The sequence below is a fragment of the Paramormyrops kingsleyae genome, chromosome 1 (assembly GCF_048594095.1).
Source record: "Paramormyrops kingsleyae isolate MSU_618 chromosome 1, PKINGS_0.4, whole genome shotgun sequence".
NCBI lineage: Eukaryota > Metazoa > Chordata > Actinopteri > Osteoglossiformes > Mormyridae > Paramormyrops > Paramormyrops kingsleyae.
Window position 1 is genome coordinate 28,627,744 of NC_132797.1, and position 18,752 is coordinate 28,646,495.

The window sequence follows — 18,752 nt, forward strand, 5'->3', positions numbered from 1 at the left end:
CACAGAAAGGCTAAAGGATATTACCCTGAAGACCAAGCTGTGCCAAACAGCTCCAGCCTAATTCCAGCATAAACTCAGATTGGATTTTCAAGTAGCCTTTTCTGCAACCCCCCACCAATGCTCACAAACCCCTCAGCACCTTTGAGAAATTCCTCACCCCTCCCAGAAGGAGTGAGGACCAGCAGAAAGCTTTAAAATACAAACACGCCAGGGTTTGTAGTCCACGAGCAGTGGGTGTTCAGAATGCGCTGATCCATCTGGGACACTTGGAGCAGCGATAAAATACACCTCCCCCCCCCCCCCCCTCCACCCAGGCAGGGCACGCGAAGGATCCAACAAGAGGACCCAGGATTTATTGTTCCACTGACCCAAAATCTGGGGTGGGCGTGTTGTTTCTGGGGCAACTACAGGGCTGCTGTCCCACCATAGTGTAATGTCTATTTGTCAGACCTCGGTACGGTTGGAGTGGTGAACATCAACACTGACCGAAACCTGAGCATAGTGTGTGTGTGTGTGTGTGTGTGGTCAGAGTCAGGGGGCTGTTGGAGCAGAACAACCAGGGGCCCAGGGTCATGGCGTGGAAACCCACACGGCCCCCAAGGGACGAAGCTGTCAGCACAACAAGGAAACTCTGAATCACAACCACCCCCCCGGAAACCGAACTGAACGCTCGCCCATGTACAGCAGCTGCATTTGTAGACAGTAGGACTGCATCCGAATCAATAAAGGGGAGGTGGCAATGACCCCCCACCCCCAAATTCATACATTCTAAAAACAAGACACATTCGTTACTTGGCTGCAAGCTCCCATGAAATTGAAACCAGACGTGAGGGACGGGGGAGGGGCCGCCAACTCATACGCTACACCCTCACCCATCACCGCACCCCTGAGCCTCTCCCACCCCCACCCAGCTGAAAAACAGTTTGTCAGGAATGTACTTCTCAATTCTCCATCCTCTGGGAGGAACTGCTCCTGCCATCGGCTCTGAGAATATTGAAGCCGAGGTCCAGCGTTCCCGGATCGGCCTACGGTGCGTGGGACCCGGATTCCGGCTCACCTGCACGCGATGCACATGCTTACTGAACACACGGGTATGTCTGGGACACCTCAGGCTCTCCTTCTGGGTCTTTCACGCTCAGCTGATGAAAACCACCACAGGCACATCCTTCAGACATTAACATAGCTCATCTTCTTAATTTGCACATTTGTGACACAACTGTAATAAAACCTATTATTACTTTATAACATTCCAATAAGCAAAATACAAATCTCCCATGATTCAGTTATAATTCTAAAACCATTCAAATGTTTTCAAAAGAAATCTCCAAAGGCGTGTTGCATGTGGAATGAGACAACCGTAATTTCTCAGGATTTTTTTTAATACACCTACATTAAAACTGGTGAGGCAAGACCCACCACAACAGGAAAGTTCAATGCATTTGTCAAAATGTGCACCGTCCCTTTAAGAACGCCTCAGCGCCCTCTAGGTGGTCAAGGTGATCCCTGCCTCCCGGAGGCAGAATTCGGAGTGTCCCTGCCTTCAGATGTTGCCCTCTAGTGGGAATTTTAGGAAGTGCTTCCCCCGTTAGCACTGGCCTTGCCAGTTCTCAAGGACTCCAGGAGGCCTTTAATCCTGGCGCTGGGGGCCTCCGCCCGACGCCTCTTGCTCTTCTTCCCCTTGCCGACGGCGTCGAGGGGCACCAGGAGGGCTGCCAGGCCCCAGGGGGTGTCACTGCGGCTCTGCACCTCCGGCTGCTGGGCCAGCCAGGCGCTCTCCTGGCAGAGTGAGACAAAGCGCTGCAGCTGTGTGCCGTTGACGTTCTTGCTGACGTTCAGCGCTGGCTGGAAAGGGTTCTGGATGTGCAGCGGTGCTGCCTCCGGCTTGCCCTGCTCCTTCCCCTGATTGGACAGAAATTGACCAATCAGGCCGTGTCAGTCCAGCACAGTATTCACTGCACAGCTAGGCTGTGCTCTAGCCTTAACAAGCATTCAATGATAATCAGAAAATTATTATTTAATCATGTACTATATATAGTACTATATATACAGAATATATACTAAATTTCCCTGCTGGGATTAATAAAGCAACCATCCATCCAATCAATCTACCTATTCAATACATTGATCCATTCATCCATCTAGTACAGAACTCTCATTACCAGTATATACTCATTATTCATATACCATGTATACCACTGTACAGATTTGCATTCACTATTTATAATACATATGTATCTTTCAGCTGTTTCTCACTATTTTGCACTTTTGTATTAGTTGCCAAACTGAATTTTGCGGTCGGAGTACTTGTACTCAGTTAATCGAGTTCACACGCCATGTAAGAAGCTAGGACTATATTCAGGAAGAAAAGTGGATTACATATAAAAGTGTATAATTATTAAAAAATATATATAAAAAATAACCAAGGTAAAAACACACACAGATGGCAAAAACCAGACTGAGTACTTGTAAAACGACAATGGTGAATTCAAAGATTCAAAAATCTAAATGCCAAGTCCATTTAAATATGGCTGACAGCTGAACAGCCAACTACTCCAGTCCCCTTCCAGAGTCCAAGAACACCAGCTGGGCAAATATGCGTCTCCGCTAGTGTGCAATAGTGTCTGTGTGAATGTTTGTGCCATGTGACAGACTGACATCCCATTCAAGGTGTCCACTGTCCACCCCGGATCGGATAGGACAGTATGGAAGCGACGGATGGATGAGCAGGCACACCTAGTTTAATTATGAGGGGTGTTTCACGCCACACTGGGCTGTAGTCCCTGCATGAACTATGGGGAACCCCCCTAACCTCAAACCGCTCCCCTCCTGACCTTTGAGATTGCAAATGACAATGATTTGGTAGTGCAATAAGTAATTACTAAAATTAACCTTGTGACACAATCTGAAAGGTGAAGGCAGGGTGTGTACTGCTGTAGTTAAAGTGTCAGCCCATCAAACTCCATTAACCACCAAAATCACACAGTAAATATCCAGGCTTCATACTGCACCTCCACGCTCGCTAGATTCTCAAGAGGAAGCGGCGATTACCTTTCTGATGTTGATGGACAGTTTGCTGAAGTCAAAGTTGCCGTAAAACTCAAAGAACTCCAACAGTAAATGTTCTAGAGAAAAAGCAGAGGGAAAGTGTCACAGTGTTTGAAGGAAATAAAAAAAAATAAAAAAATGTACAGTAAAATCCCAATGGCTGAGCCACTCACCCAATGAATCACTGTTTTCCTGCAGTTTGACCTTCGTTAGGTCGCTAACGAAAGTACAGTCGTTCCCATCAATGATGCTTTTATCCTTGGGTCCTGGCAGAGGTAGACGTAAGAAATATGAATGTTCCACTCGGAGCACATTCATCGCTTGGAGTCTAAAAACCATGGAAACCTGGCAGCTTATCGCTGGGTAACCGACTCCTGGGCAACCAGGGTCACATGGCTGTCTTCTATCCCCTGGCAGGATGCCTCTTTATTTTATTGGCTGGGTCAAGTCTTACACCATTTCAGCAATTAAGGACATACTCAGAACAGAGGCAAAGGTTGGATCTAAAGCAAGACTAAAATAAAAAAATAAACAAAGACCCTCCAGAACGAAATACAATTATGATTACATAAACAGCAATAAAAGTCATTAACAAACAACAGCTATAAAATTGTTTAATGTAAGGTAAGGTTTTGTTGTGGGGCCATTGTTCTCTGACATCACTGTCAACCTGATAACATGGTATTAGCAGTGACCTGGTAATAGGGATTATTTTTCAAGTGAATAAGGGCAATGACACAAAAACCAATTACAATATAAACTAAGTATTTTAAGAGGAAAAAAAACACACATATAGAAATGTACTGTGTATATATATATATATATATATGGAGCCATGTGGCCAGATCTAGAATGACTCACTAATTGCTTAGCATTTCAAACTATATTTACAGGATTATTTATAGAATGTGATCTGATTGGTGGAGGGGGGGGGAATCCCCAGAGGTTTATCAGGGCATCGGTGCAGATCATTGCCCACCCAGCTTGCCGGGCTAAGCTTACACTGGCCTCTAAGCAGAACGCCTTTTCGCATCAGGGGATCCCTGCATATTGTCAGAAGCAGCTGCAGTTTTTTTTTTTTTTTTAAATCAAGTCCATATCCAATTTCTTTGTAATTTACACATTGCGTTTTACATATTGTAACCTAACACTTGTTTTGTAGCTAATTCTTTCCACTTCCACCCTTTTGAGTGGAATCCTACTGCTCTTTCACAGGAGTTGATATATAAAAAAAGTACTTATAATAATAAAACTTATTATTATTATTATTATTATTATTAATGTCCCAATCCACTTTTTTGGTACCTCAATCAGATTCATTCATTATTTATATTGCCAATTCCGAGTCCTGATCTGATTTTTTAATAGATACTTAAATACACATACAGTAGGTCCTGCAGCATTCTCCATCTGAGTATATACCTTGCAGCTTTGCGGTATCCTTCTTTATGATGTTTCTGCAAGTGCTTAATCAGAGTTGTTGTATTAAATAAAGCTCTGCTGCAACCTCGTCTCAGAAGGATGGCAGACATTGCAGGCAGCTGTTGGGCTATTTCGAGTGAAAATTTTCATTTAAAGAATTTCCACATGCCGGACGTCTCAGTAGTTTCAAGCCATGTGCCCGAGGCTTACTACAGCGTGTGACAGGACCTTACAATCTGCACAACTGAAGTAAATGAGGTGGACGGGGACATTAAATAGATCAAGCTTAGGATCTGGCTGTGGTAACCAATACGAATCAATTACAAAATGCCTTGATCAGCCCCAATTCCAATCTCTAGTATCAATTTGGAATATCACTGATAATAATTATTATGAAAAATATATGGCTCCATGACTCAATAAGAGACCTGGGCTTTGAGGGGGGGCTCCCACCTGCGAGCGCCTGGAGGTGGTCCAGTGTGGGGATTAGGGGGGGACTCCTCTTCTGCAGGAAGAATACCACCAGCATGGTAAGGGTGAAGTTGGTGAGCCAGGCCCCAGGGATGTTACTGGTGACACCCTGGACCCGTGCCCAGCAGCGCACACTGAACACCAGGGCGCGCACGCGCTCATCCAGCTGCCCGTACAGATACAGCAGCTCCGAGCTTTTCATCGCCACCCTGTGGACACAGGAAGGACTGCTAAGGTACACTGATTTTGAAGCAGGAAGGACCAAATATATCATGTTACTTAAAAAAGTTTCCAGATTGAATTTCACTGTGTAATATTCTGTAAAATATCTGACAATTAATATTCTTGAGTGATCTACGCATACAGTAAGGAAACCAAACAGGAAAAGAACGATATCCAAAGTTTAGCCAGGAGAGGGCAGTATTCTCATGCTTTCATTAAGGCTTTTGTTTTCAAAAGCAACCGAATGACAGTTTTTGGGTGTCATTTTCACTCTCGTTAAAAGGGGTTTCACTTTGGGTTTTCAAACCCAAGTCACAATCTGTTATCAATTCACGTTCAGATTTCCCCCACTGACGCATTCGTCCACTGAGAGCTGCACACCCTGGTTTCCGCAGAAACCATTGAAGACTCTCTCTCTTCCCCCCCCCCCCCCATTTTCATTTTAACAGCTGCGCCCATAACAACTCGGCTATTTTTAGCTGCAGCGGCATCCATCTGGGCGGCGAGAAGCAGAAGCGAAATGCGCTGAGCCCCCTCGCCCCCCCCCCCCGCCCCCCACATTGGCCAGAGAACACGACACTGAAACGGCATTGACGTCAGAAACGAGGCCAGCCAGCCCCCGCGCCTTCTGACCTTTGGAAAATGTCATAAGGTTCAGCTACCTGTTGTTGGCCGTGAGGTCGCACTGGAAGCCAGACGGCTGGTGGGAAAAGCGTACCAGTGGGCAGCGGGCATTGAGGATCTTCTGAATGCCCACACAACCCGGGCCAAACTGATCCACACACTCGCCGATGACAGAAAGGATGCTCTGTGTGGCCACCCGCTCCGTGGACGTCCTTTTCAGCTGGTACTCCAGGGAGTAGCTGCTTCCTGTCTGCGGGCCGACACACGTGAATGTGAGGCTGGTTCTCGAGACACCCCCTACAGGCGACATCCGCGGTACGAGTAGTTTACTCAGCGACCCACACGGAGATGTGCAAAATTACATGTCATAAGGACAACCAGACGGCAAAGCCAGGGCTAGCTGGGATTAGCCCACGGGGTTCTCTGGAACTGTGAGATCTGAATGCTTAAATAAAAACTGTCAAATACCAGCTGCAGGAATCGCCATGCAAGGGAAAATCTGTCCTGAGAGTAAATCACATGCTTGTACCTCCGTATAAAATGGTGACACACTGAAGTAAAATGCCCATATATTAAAGCAGCACATGGTCATTAAAAATACACTATATTGCCAAAAGTATAAACACACCTGCCTTTACACACACGTGAACTTTAATAAGATCCCATTCTTAATACACTTTAATATGGTGTTGGCCCATCCTTTGCAGCTATAACAGATTCACCTCTTCTGGGAGGCTGTCCACAAGGTTTAGGAGTGTGTTTATGGGAATTTTTGACCATTATTCCAGGAGACCATTTGTTAGGTCAGGTACTGAGAAGGCCAGGCTCACAGTCTCCGCACTAATTCATCTGAAAGGTGTTCTATCGGGTTGAAGTCAGGGCTCTATGCAGGTCAGTCAAGTTCCTCCACACCAGACTTGCTCATCCATGCCCCTATGAACCTTGCTTTGTGCACTGGTGCGCAGTCATGTTGGAACAGGAAGGGGCCATCCCCAAACTCTTCCCACAAAGTTGGGAGCATGAAATTGTCCAAAATGGCTTCCAGTGCTGCAGTATTAAGAGTTCCTTTCACTGGAAGGGGCCAAGCTCAACACCTGATAATCAACCCCACACCATAACCCCCCTCCATTAAACTATACACAATGCAGCAAGGCAGGTACTGTTCTCCTGGCTACCCGCCAAACCCAGACTCATCCATCGGATTGCCAGACAGAGAAGCGTGATTCGTCACTCCAGAGAACACATCGCCACTGCTCTAGAGTCCAGTGGCAGTGTGCTTTAAACCACTGCATCCGACGCTTTGCATTGCACTTGGTGATGTAAGGCTTGGATGCAGCTGCTCGACCATGGAAACCCATTCCATGAAGTTCTCTGAAGGCCACATGAAGTTTGGAGGTCTGTAGCTGTTGACTCTGCAGACAGTTGGTGACTTCTGCACACTGTGCCTCAGCATGCGTTGTCCCCGCTCTGTGATTTTACACGTCCTACCACTTTGTGGCTGAGTTGCTGTTGTTCCTAATTGCTTCCACTTTGCTACAACACCACCACTAGCGAGGAAACTTCACGAATGGGCTTATCGCACAGGTGGCATCCTATCATGGTACCACGCTTGAATTCACTGAGCTCCTGAGAGCGACCCATTCTTTCACAAATGTTTGTAGAAGCAGTCTGCATGCCTAGGTGCTTGATTTCATACACCTGTGGCCATGAAAGGGATCAGAACACCTGAATTCAATGATTTCAAGGGGTGTCCCAATACTTTTGGCAATATAGTGTATAACCAATTAACCCCCACAGACTATTGTATACAAAGAAAACCTATGACTCCCAAAAAATCTTGCCTTTAAATACACAAAATGCTCATCACCATCCCTGCCCCAAATACTGGAGAAAAAGGCAAAGAGAGAAGAAAAATACCTAACTTCCCAACTTGGAAACCATTTACCCCTTACTGAACACTCATCATCCTGATGAAAAATTTTCACAAGCAGTTATCAAAAAAAGGTAATCAGCTCCAATTGAAATAGACAGCTACTTTTTATTAAGGCTTAACATTTTAGGGCATGTGACCAGCTCAAATGATGCCACGTCCCACTGCATGAGTACATTATTATTATTATTATTATCATCATTATTATTATTATTATTATTATTATTATTATTATTATTATTATTATTAGTACATTATGTCAGAGTTTAGCAAACCAATCCTCAAGGGACCTCCAGTCAGTCAATACTTCTGCTCACACCCAAGCTTAATAGGCTGAATGGCCTCCTCTCATAGGTAAATTTCTCATGTTCTAATTTCTTTCTTTCACCCAGCTCCCAGCCAATTAAGAACTCTGAATACCTGGTATGGGTGTGTCAACAGCTAGGAGAGAACAAAAATGTGGACTGGGTTGGGATAAGACTGCATTATGTTATACTATTATTTAACATGCTGCTACTAGGACAGTGGGTGGAGCAGTATTTATGGATGTACACTCATAACTTAAGTCTGTTTGGCTCATTTAAAATACAATTCCCAGCATGCTTTGCTTCTTTACGCTAGCAAAGGCTGTCAACCGGAACTGTACAAAATGCTCCCACAAAAGACCTACTTTTTCCCCCATTTCTGAGCTACACCCAATGAGCGTTAGAACATTACCTTCTCTTGGCTAATCCCACTGATGCCATCCAGGTCCAAAAACATGTCCAGGTCGCAGCCAAGCTTCCCGAAGCCATTGACAGAGGAGCCGAAGGGCCTCACCACACATTCCGGGAAATAAGAGGCAGCGATGTCCCTCAGCAGGGAGCAGACGAGGAAGCGCAGGCGAATGTTTTCGTCAGTCAGCTGGAGAATGTTTGTGAGGAGCAGCAGCTGCTGGTCTATCTGGTATGGGAGGGAGAGAGGACAGGAGAAGCGTGACGACACAGGGACAGCTGCCCCCCCGCCCAGCGTCCGCCCAATGAGGGCTCCACTCCATCCACCTTGCAGCCAGGGGCAGTGAATTGCCTTTGCGCTGAAAGTCTTAACTCTGGAAGGAAATCTCCTTAGACAGTTATGGTACACAGATCTTAGTTAAACTGATGCAACTTTTACAAACAAAGTTTTTTTAAGAACAGCACCCTGATTCTACAGGATTTTGTGGCAGTTTCCTTTGATATTAATTCTATCCATCTATCCGTCCATCCTCTATACCTGCTTACCCTCCTCAGGGTCGCAGGGGTCCAGAGACTATCACGGAAGCTATGGGCACAAGGTAGGGAATATCTCAGTATGGGGTGATAGCCCATCGCAGGGCATGCACACAATTCATATCTATGGACAATTTGGTAACTCCAATTTATCCTGGCATGTTTTTATTCTGGGAGGAAAACGCGAACATGCAGACCCTACATGGATTCGGGGTGGAGACCTGAAACGAGGTCCAAGAGGTACAAGTCAACAGTGCCAACCACTGCACCACTGTGTTGCTCATGTAGATTTAATAATGGCAAAAAAAGAAAAAGCAGCACAAATAAACAGACCCACCCCAGGTCCAACCGCTCCGCACGCACGCGCACACTTACACTGTCTTTTTTGGACAGCCTCCTGACAAGCTCGTCGATGGGAATGGCAGTCTGACTGAGTACTTTAACAGACGGCTGGCTGCTCGCCAGGTCACCTGAATTATTGGTTTTTAAAGAGAGCAGCCTGGATTTGAAAGGCACAGCCGCTTCGTGCGGGAAGTTCGGTATGGAGGCGCTTTCGAAAACCGAAAGAACGCCGTCTCGTTTGGAAAACTCCACCACCGCGTATGTTCCCTGCACAGAAAACAGAAACCAAAAGACAATGTGAGATGTGTTTTACACTCTATACAGTTTCCGTGACATTCAGTAATGTGATCCTGTCGATACTTACAAAACTTTCATAGAAAAAGCAGTTGTTTATATCTCCATGCCTGGACATGTGTTTTAAAAACCGTTTCTCTGATGTATTCGAGGGGCAGCTCACAAGAACGGATCTCTCTGCTTGTTCCTTTCTCTCTTCTAAGAGTTTATAGAACGGTTTTCTTTCAATATTTTCTAGAACGAAACAAAATTTTGACAAGCAGAAATGTATCTGCCCAATTTGTCAGATAATAGTACAAGTACAGTTATAGAAGGGATTTATTTTTACTCGACCAGAATGCATTAATCAGTTAAATAAGATTTGATCAATGGATTAAGACGTGTAGAAAGCTTTTTACTGAAGCGTCAGTGAAATAGACAATGCCATCAATAGAAATACCATCAATAAAACACCGTAAAATAACTTCTTAGCTACTCCTACTTGCTGTTGATTGATGTTAAAGTATGACAAAAGTAAACTACCTACCCCATTAATATATTTTGAGCTAATCACTCTGGAAAGGGCATACAATCATTATTATTATACTGGCAAAAAGAGATGAATAATTTTGACAGTAACATTTCAGAAAACGTAACCACGTATTTCCACATTTGAAATTGGAAGCTTTAAACGGAAACGTGAACGTTGTACATCCACACTAACATTAAATTAAAGACTGAAAATGCAGTTCAAAGCTAGGTCATTTACATTAAGACATTTATGTGGTCTAACCTACCATATTGATCTTTCGTAATGGAAGACTCTCTTTTCGCAGCAGCACTTTTAGTGCTAGCTCGTTTCGACGAACAATATTTAAACCCAAAAAAGTGCTTTAAAAATCCTGCTCGCCTCATTATACATAAGTGATGTATGGAGGCCGCCATCATGGTGAGCATGAGAAATTTGGCGCCTGCGCAGCTTGTCTGAAATACGGCAAGAGGGATGTACCAAGAAGTAGCCTATCCCGTTTTTGAGAATAAGTTTTCATTTTTTTCGGTGTTGGTTTGCATTTAACACATCGTGGGAACCAAATATCCCCACAATGTGGTAAAACTTGCTACTTAGACATAATTCAGGACCCCACAATATAAATTTCGATTTGACAAAGAATCCGTGCGTGCAATTAAAAAACTAAAATAGCCTAAAGTCTTATATTTTGTTTGATTACTTATGGGTAAGGTACGTTAGGGCTGAGTAAGGGTTATGCCCATAGGAATAAATGGAGAGTCCCCAAAATGATAGGGATATATGAAATGTGTGTGTGTGTGTGTGTTTTAATCGCACGGTTAAATCATTCCAAGTATTTGTTGTCATTAGTATTTATTTAACATATGGCAACATATAAGCAATACTGTTAAAAGCAGAAATTTCTTCAGAATTTAAGATTAACAGAAAATGACAATGAAAAATTTTAAAAAAACTATTTGGGTTACTAAGACAGAACTGGGGAGAGGATTTCTACAAATGAATTGCACCTTTAATTCACGTTCACTAAAATATTATTAAATAAACAAATTGAATCATGGCGCTGCTGAACAACACAAAAGTCATTTCGGGGCTGGTATCATGCACGTTCACAAAGGGGCGGGAGAGGTGACCAGCGAAACTCCGGCTCCCTGTCAGGGGAAGGAGCGTTATTTAGAACGGAGAAGGGGCAGCGTATAAATGTATCTGAGATCTATTCAGCAGCAAAGAAAGCGAAAAATGCGTTATGAAAAAAGATGGGACTTTTTTAACGGAGGAAATATTGTAACACAGAATAGTATTAAACGTAAAGGAAATCGGTTGCAGTAGCAATGTAAAATGGACTTTAGGACTTAGGACGATCCACCCGATTAGCTGTACAGTAGTGAGCTTTCTTTGGGTAAGGCAGAGAGTCGAAGCGGTGGATCCTGACTGCTGCTGGTAGCTGTCCCATCGGAAGCGGGGATCCTAATCGGTGAGGTACGGCAGGCGCGATTCGTCGTCTCCTATCTTAAAAAACCTCTTGCTTTCCGTGACAATTTTCTTAATTGCTTGTTAGAATGTACTGTTAACAGTTACAATAGTGATGAAATATGGGTGTGAAAGTAGAAATTTAGACACAAGTGAAACTAACGGCTTGAGCGCTACTCCAACCCATTTTTGTTAAACAGCTTTACATAAATCGGATCGAAGGGGACCCCTATATTTTTACCTTATTTTCTTACGCGTGGGTTTAGGTTTTTGGGGCTTCCCTCATGGCCGTGAAATTCCCTTATTTGCAATGCAAATTCCCGGTTGACTAAAGAGGTTAATTATCATGTACGCTCCTCCTCAGTCACTATACGTCACTATGTAGGTTTGTCTGTCTGCCACAGAGAAAGAGCGAAACATGGGACACACAGGTTTCTGTGATTCCCATAGTGATGTTGTTGTGTGAACGATGTCCCATCTCAGGTGGGCTTGAAGAGGCCGTCATCATGGATTGTCAGAGCGACCAGATCGAAATGCTCCTGGCTCACATGAATATCGAGGACATCATCAACGCCGCAGAAACACTGTTCCCTTCCATTGAGAGTGGAGCGTCGTCCAGAGAGTCTTCGTCGCGTTATGAGATGGAGGACGAGGAGAACACCGACTCAAGGAACACTGAAGACTCATCTTGTGGGAATCGGGCTCTTGGCAGGGTCAGATATGGGCCGGTGACTGAACTGCTGTCCTTTGTGAACGAGATCTGCAGCTCCCAGATTGACACGGGACTCTCGGAAGAGATGGGCGTGTTGCTGAACAAGGTGGGTCAATTCCAGAGCAATTCAGCTCTGGCCCTTTCGATGTCAGGTCGCATTTTGTGCATGGGAATCATTGCTCCAGAATGCGACTGTTATTGAAACCTGATATGTGACGCGCAGTGTAAGAATTGTGGTTCTGGGAGTGAAACTAGTTCAAATATGTCCCGTTTGCACAGTTGCTAATATTGTAAACCTTTAAAACACTTTTTCCTTTAACTCAAAAGTTAATTATTGATAATAATTACTGAAAGCCTCCCATCAACATATTTTGAAATGCATCGCCAAGAATAACCAGATGCTTTAAAAATGCCGCGATCCTTTGTTAACATCTGATTCCACGCATGATTTCTTCGGAGTTTGAATCCTTCTTAGATTTGCATTCTTTTCCGAGATCGGAGGCTAGGCAGAACCGTGGCTGTGTTTTGAGAAGTGATGTGCCTTCAGGGTTCATTAGGCACCGTACCGGGTGGCTGCAGGTGTCTGCACACATCTGCGATTACCCTGCTGTGTTGATGTGACGCTTAATTCTCGTTCTTTCTGTGCCCTGAGCAGACTGACATGGCGATTCTGGACGGCCACTATCGCACCGGCCTGGAAGTTTTCTTGTTTCCGTGGAAGCTGACCTACAGGAGCTACAGCTCCGGACACGTTCCTAAGGGATCTTTCGGGGCTGTCCATTTGGCTCAAGACGGGGAGACCAGGAAGCGAATGGCTTGCAAGCTGGTTAGTAGTTCTGGGAATCCTACAGTACGTGCCAGATGGATTTCTTACACTCCTGGCTCGTCCAATCGCTGTGTATATTTCCGGATCGAGCCGCCTTTCTGCTTCGCCACATTGGGGTGAAAAAAGTAAATATGATGGTAGCAGAGGAAAAAGAGCACCGAAAATAAGTAAATAGGGGAATATCGCGCGGAAAGAACCGAAACCGGGGTTTGTCGCACTTCAGAAATCCTGGCAGGAGATACCCTACTTTGGCTAAGCAGTCAGAAACCGGGACAGAAACTCCCTACGACGGCTATGAGGAACGGGAGAAAAGAAATCGACCCGCGCGAATGGGGGCAGCTGGGGCGTCAGAGTGCCCCGCTGTGGCTTAAAGATCTGGGACTTTCGAAGTAGTTCCTAAATATAACGGTGGAACGTGTGGGGCAGATAGGGTCAGGATAGAAGGGGATTTCCCGGAAATAGCTATGATTTCGCCGTGTGGACGTCACATGATCACGTGGATGTGTTTTATTAAGAAGCACAAGCTTCTGCACACCCTTGTTTTCTCAAAATATGAAGGAAAACTGGTAGTTTCCAAACAAAGAGCAGATCATTTCCCCTTCTCTCAGACTTGGCCCCATTGCACAAGTATAAGAATGTGCGCATTGTAGTTTTTCAATAGAGAAATTCATATATTTGATGTTTCGCCCTTTGTAATGTTTGTCACCTCTGTTCTCAAGATCCCGCTGGAGCACTTCAAGCCGGCTGACGTGGAGATCCAGGCCATGTTTCGACACGAGAACATTGCTGAGCTCTATGGCGCCCTGCTGTGGCAGCAGACCGTGTACCTGTTCATGGAGGCCGGCGAGGGCGGCTCTGTTATGGAGAAGCTGGAGAGCTGTGGACCCATGAGGGACTTCGAAATCATCTGGGTGACCAAACAGGTGCTCCGGGGGCTGGAATACCTGCACTCCAAGGACATCATACACCACGACATTAAGCGTGAGTTTCTGGGGCCTTTTGAGGGTCTGTGAGGGAGTTACTGGGTGCTTCAGTGTGCATATTGGCTTTTTTTTTAGTGTTTCCCTAGTTACCAGCAGGGAAAAGGTGATTAGCAAAACTCTGTTTACTGCTGAGAATATGCAGTACGTCGATGATTTGGATGGAAGATACATAAGTGAAAAGCAGCAATTCAGCATCATTTGTCAACCAAGAGAAGCGTTTACAGGAAATACTGTAGAATCAAGGGTCAAAGTACAGTGCCAGCTGTCTCTAAGAAATGCTGTCTTAGTATTAGTATTAGTCTGGGGAAACTAAAGCTTCCCAGGGTTATGCAAGCCTTGGGTTTCAGCAGTAGCCACAGCGTTCAGGGAGGCCATCAAATGCAGTCTCCGTTTTGTTGGGTTAATCCTATGTCTTTTTGCTCAACAGCCAGTAACATCGTCCTTATGTCAACCAAGGCTGTTCTGGTGGACTTTGGGCTTGCTGTGCAGATGACGGAGGAGGTGTACACACCCCAAGACATGCGTGGCACGGAGGTAAGGGCAAGCAATGCTAAAAACACAGAGCTGTGTATGCAGAGGTTCATTAGTCTGGTTTGTGGTTCCGTTACTTGGTATTTTAGTTTAGGTTTTGTTCAGGACCTGACCTTAGGGTTTTGGGAAGGGGCTGTGCTGGACTTTCCATCTGCAAAAGAGCCACCTATCAGATGAACTTCTGAGCCGCTTTCATAATTTGTAAACTTCTCTGGTTAGTTCCCAGCAGGAAAGTGGTTTGCTGGGGTAAGAAACCTGTCCTAGGTGCCCCGCCCCCATGCCCAACACTGGCTGCTTTCTAAGATGACCCCCCCCCCCCCCCCTCCGGCCTGGGGAAACGATAACAGGGAAATTCCCAGCCTTTGCAGAGAACGTGTTGTCTGGCAGATGACATTTTGGCTAGCATGGCACAAGTTCCCTGCAGAGACTTTAATCTTCCATTTGAACCTTCACCCAGTTTGAGATCTGCAGTTATATGGACAGAGTCTTTAAAATTTTTCCTTTGATATAAATGCTTTAGCTACTATATTCAGGAAGATGAGGGGTTTTCCAGCACACTCATTTAACACTATGGTCCTCCTCTCTTTCTTCTGCTACACTGTATCTCTCCACCCTGTGAAGTACATGTCAGAAGGCCTGATTACCTGATGAAGGGACTTGCAAACTAGTTCAGGAAGTGTCCGGGGGGTGAGCCTGTTCAATATCTGGCCACATCTGGCTTGCATTTCGTTGCAAACAATACATTGTTTTGGACAAAAGCGCCCTATAAATAAATAAAATAAAAAACATTTACCATAGTGCCAAAAAAAAATTATTTCCAGCATTGCATTGTGGGTAAAGACATTCTTGGTGCTGTGTTGTGCAGATTTACATGAGTCCTGAGGTGGTGCTCTGCAGGGGTCATGACACCAAAGCCGACATCTACAGCCTGGGTACCAGCATCATCCACATGCAGACCGGATTCCCCCCCTGGGTTAGGAGATACCCCCCCTCTGCCTACCCCTCCTACCTCTACATAGTAGGTGTTCTCTGAGCCTTTAGAAGTCTCTCTGGGTCACAAGTACTATATCATTATATAAATATTAAGAACAGATGCTGCTGTACCCTTGAGTGAGCCACCATGTTCGACTACTTGAGGGATCTGAACATACCACCATCTGGTGAAAAGTCCTGCTCCTCAATTACTCTAACTTTAACTAATGAAATAAAGTCTTATTAAAGCTGGGTATTTGCTAGCCTGTTATGTAAATAAGGGATTACATAATCTGTACATTGTGTAGTAAAATAATTTGTTGATTGTGGAGCCACAATGGACCCTAGCCCTTGATCAGTGCTTGCGATGTAAGATTGCTGAGAATCATGGAAAGTCTTATAGGTCACATGTTCTCCTTTTCAAACAGTCCAAATAACTTGGTGTTGTGAAATGACAGGGTGCTGAAGTAGGAAGTGCCTCCGTGCAACAGTTTCACGTTGACCAGGCCCTTTTTAAATATGTTCCTCTCTCTTTCAGCACGGAAGGGGAACTTGTCATTCTGTTAACAATGGTCTTAGGCCGTCCTGCAGGTTTTCACGTGGTCCTTGTCAGTTAGTTTCTGATTTATACCTGAAAACACACCCTGCTGGTCTCTGGGAATGTATTTGCCCTTAAGTCTGACTTTAATCTTCCATTACTAATTCTCGTCAGTGTTTTAAGACGTGCGTGTTTGATGTTAGATTCCTAGTTTTCTCCTGTGCTGTAATACCACCCCTAACCTGTGTGTGGCGCTGTTGCCCACCTGCCCTTCCTCAGATCCATAAGCAGGCTCCCCCGCTGGAGGACATTGCAGAGGATTGCAGCCCAGCCATGCGCACCTTCCTGGAGCGGTCGCTGGCACGGAGCCCCCAGCAGCGGAGCTCGGCGGCGGAGCTGATGCGGGATGAGGCGATGAATCCGCCCCGTGAGGATCAGCCGCGCTGCTGGAGCCTCGACTCGGGGATGGTGGACGTCTCCCATGGCCTGCTGAGGCAGCTCAGCCAGCTGCCGGACACGCTGCAGGGTAGGGGCCCCTAGGTTCGAACACAAGTGTGTGTGGAATGCTCACTGCAGGGTGTGAAAACCTGCACACACAGCGAGCTTCCAGTACCAGAGTGGGAAAAAGGCTTGACACATGTGCAAGTAAGCATGTTTGCCTACATTGCATAAATCCCTAATCAGGCCAGTGTACAGTGTAGAATAGGGGCCTTCCGGGGTTATATATCCACTGAGTTTCCCCTGGAAGTGTTGTCAACAGGAATGATTATGTTGATCAACCTGGTGATATAGCCAAAGTCCCCCCTTGTTAAGTTAGTGGTAAACAAGGCGTGATGATCAGGTGGCTAAAGTGGCCTCTTAGACGTCTTCCTGTGTCATTCTGTTCAATGCCCCTGTAGCTCTGCTCCAGGGCAGGGTGGGGGGGGTAGGTCAGTTTCTCATGGTTCCTCGGCCCCTTTGTAAGCCCCTGATGCCATCCTTTGCTCGCCACCTTGGGGTTTGGACCACCTGTGGGTTGAGTCCCCATTTCTCAGACGCTTCTCTGTCCTTGCAGACTCCATCCTCTACAGCCACGAGGACTCTGCAGCCTTCAGGAAGACGGGGTCCCTCTACATTGACCTGGGATCCCTGGCTGGATACTACAACATTGTCCAAGGCCCCCCAGGCTCTGATTACAGATGAGAGTCGGGGAGGGGGCCTTGGATTTGCTTGAGAAGAGATCGGGGATTGGCAAAATTGGGCCAAAAGCTTCTCCTTGGAGTTTGCCCCGCCTTGCCCCACCCCAGCTCATGCATGGGGGGCAGCGCGTGAGTCACCCAATGTGCAGCCAGCAGGTCCAGCGCATGTGGTGCCCAAGGCAGGGACAGACGTACAGCCAGTCCTGAACGTCATACTGGAAAGGCTTAGGAATCCATGGTGGATTTCACTCCAGACTGATGAAGCATAGTGACGTGGCTTACAGGAGCTTGCTTTTAACAGGCAAAGGTGGACATTTCAAATCCAGAAAGTAAAAATCCAAACCAGGATTCTGCTTCAACCAACCAGATGTTTATAAAGAGTCACGGTCACAGAGTACTCAACTGTGTGGTTGAAACAAAATCTTGGTCTGGATTTTTACTTTCAGTACCTGAAATGTCTGCTGCTGTTAAGAGGGCACGTTTTCTTTAAAATGCTGGAACAGTGCCCCCCCCCCCGAAGATATCCTGGGACACTCACCTATGTTTATTTCTGGACATTAGAAGTGACATATGTTTTTTGTGGGTTTAATTCACCTACAAAAAATCAGCCGATAACAAACGTGATTTTTCATAGCATTGATTGACATAGTTGCTGTAGCCCTGTGCTGACAGACCTTTATTATAACAAGGCAATGACAATCAATGATAATGTGATCATGCTAGGTTATAGGAAAAAAATTGGCATGAAAATTAAGCCCGGCTTTTTTCCTTTTCTTATACCTGTGTTGCATATTACTAATAATGCACCCCCCCACCCCCCCAAAAAAAACAGACTTGTTCTGATTAATCAGTTGTTTGTGGTCAATGTCTTTCCAGTGGAAACATTAAGTAATTGCTAAGCAAATGCTAGACCCTTTTTAAATATAAGCCCGTTCTAATCTTAGCTGTTCTGTGTACATCCAGTGAGATGAGCTGTTAACAAGTAATAACCGTCGAGCATTCCTGAAATGACTCGAGACCAGCCCAGCCTTCGTTGCTATTGTGCATGTTACCGAGAAATGCCGAAATAAAAGCTTCTAAAAACGCAAATGAATGAGATTGGATTTTTTTTAAATAGATGAACGTCCGCGCACTGAGGTTGTAGCCTACTTAACAGCATTAATTGGGGGACATCAAATTGTTTCAAAAGGGTACGTGAAGACTGAGGTTATGCAGTCTGTTTTCGCAGACATCAGCGCATCAGCTCAGTACTGCGACGATTTGCATGTTATAACGCACACGGACTGGCGCCGGAAAGCCGGGGCTGTTTTCCCGTGTCTGCGGTCGGCATTACTGTTCCGATGACCCCCCGGAACACTTACGCACGCGAATCGGAAAGAGGAAACAGCGCCCGCGGTTAGTCCACCGTACCGTGGGTGCCGGATGTGAGACAGCAGCCGC

The 18,752-nt window shown here is 45.6% G+C and overlaps 2 protein-coding genes across 5 annotated transcripts; one reads left to right on the forward strand and one right to left on the reverse strand.

Annotated features, from left to right (window-relative positions):
- Positions 1 to 1,361: 1,361 nt before the first annotated feature.
- Positions 1,362 to 10,556, reverse strand: mtpap (mitochondrial poly(A) polymerase). Of its 2 annotated transcripts, XM_023823661.2 has the most exons (9): positions 10,374 to 10,556; positions 9,668 to 9,831; positions 9,337 to 9,570; positions 8,432 to 8,656; positions 5,823 to 6,034; positions 4,921 to 5,147; positions 3,219 to 3,311; positions 3,049 to 3,122; positions 1,362 to 1,899 (listed from the first exon to the last, which is right to left on the reverse strand). In XM_023823661.2, exons 1-9 carry the CDS (start codon positions 10,531 to 10,533, stop codon positions 1,567 to 1,569), a joined length of 1,722 nt encoding a protein of 573 aa, XP_023679429.2. In that variant the 5' UTR covers positions 10,534 to 10,556; the 3' UTR covers positions 1,362 to 1,566. The 2 variants fall into 2 exon arrangements, with proteins under 2 accessions (XP_023679429.2, XP_072569105.1); XM_072713004.1 differs by lacking the exon at positions 9,668 to 9,831 and having other exon boundaries at positions 10,374 to 10,551.
- A 576-nt stretch (positions 10,557 to 11,132) lies between these two features.
- Positions 11,133 to 18,401, forward strand: map3k8 (mitogen-activated protein kinase kinase kinase 8). 3 transcript variants are annotated; one of them, XM_023823665.2, is made up of 8 exons: positions 11,133 to 11,576; positions 12,056 to 12,390; positions 12,940 to 13,110; positions 13,830 to 14,091; positions 14,521 to 14,627; positions 15,490 to 15,642; positions 16,414 to 16,660; positions 17,189 to 18,401. In XM_023823665.2, exons 2-8 carry the CDS (start codon positions 12,079 to 12,081, stop codon positions 17,314 to 17,316), a joined length of 1,380 nt encoding a protein of 459 aa, XP_023679433.1. In that variant the 5' UTR covers positions 11,133 to 11,576; positions 12,056 to 12,078; the 3' UTR covers positions 17,317 to 18,401. The 3 variants fall into 3 exon arrangements, with proteins under 3 accessions (XP_023679433.1, XP_023679432.1, XP_023679431.1); XM_023823664.2 differs by having other exon boundaries at positions 11,167 to 11,581; XM_023823663.2 differs by lacking the exon at positions 11,133 to 11,576 and having other exon boundaries at positions 11,616 to 12,390.
- Positions 18,402 to 18,752: the final 351 nt, after the last annotated feature.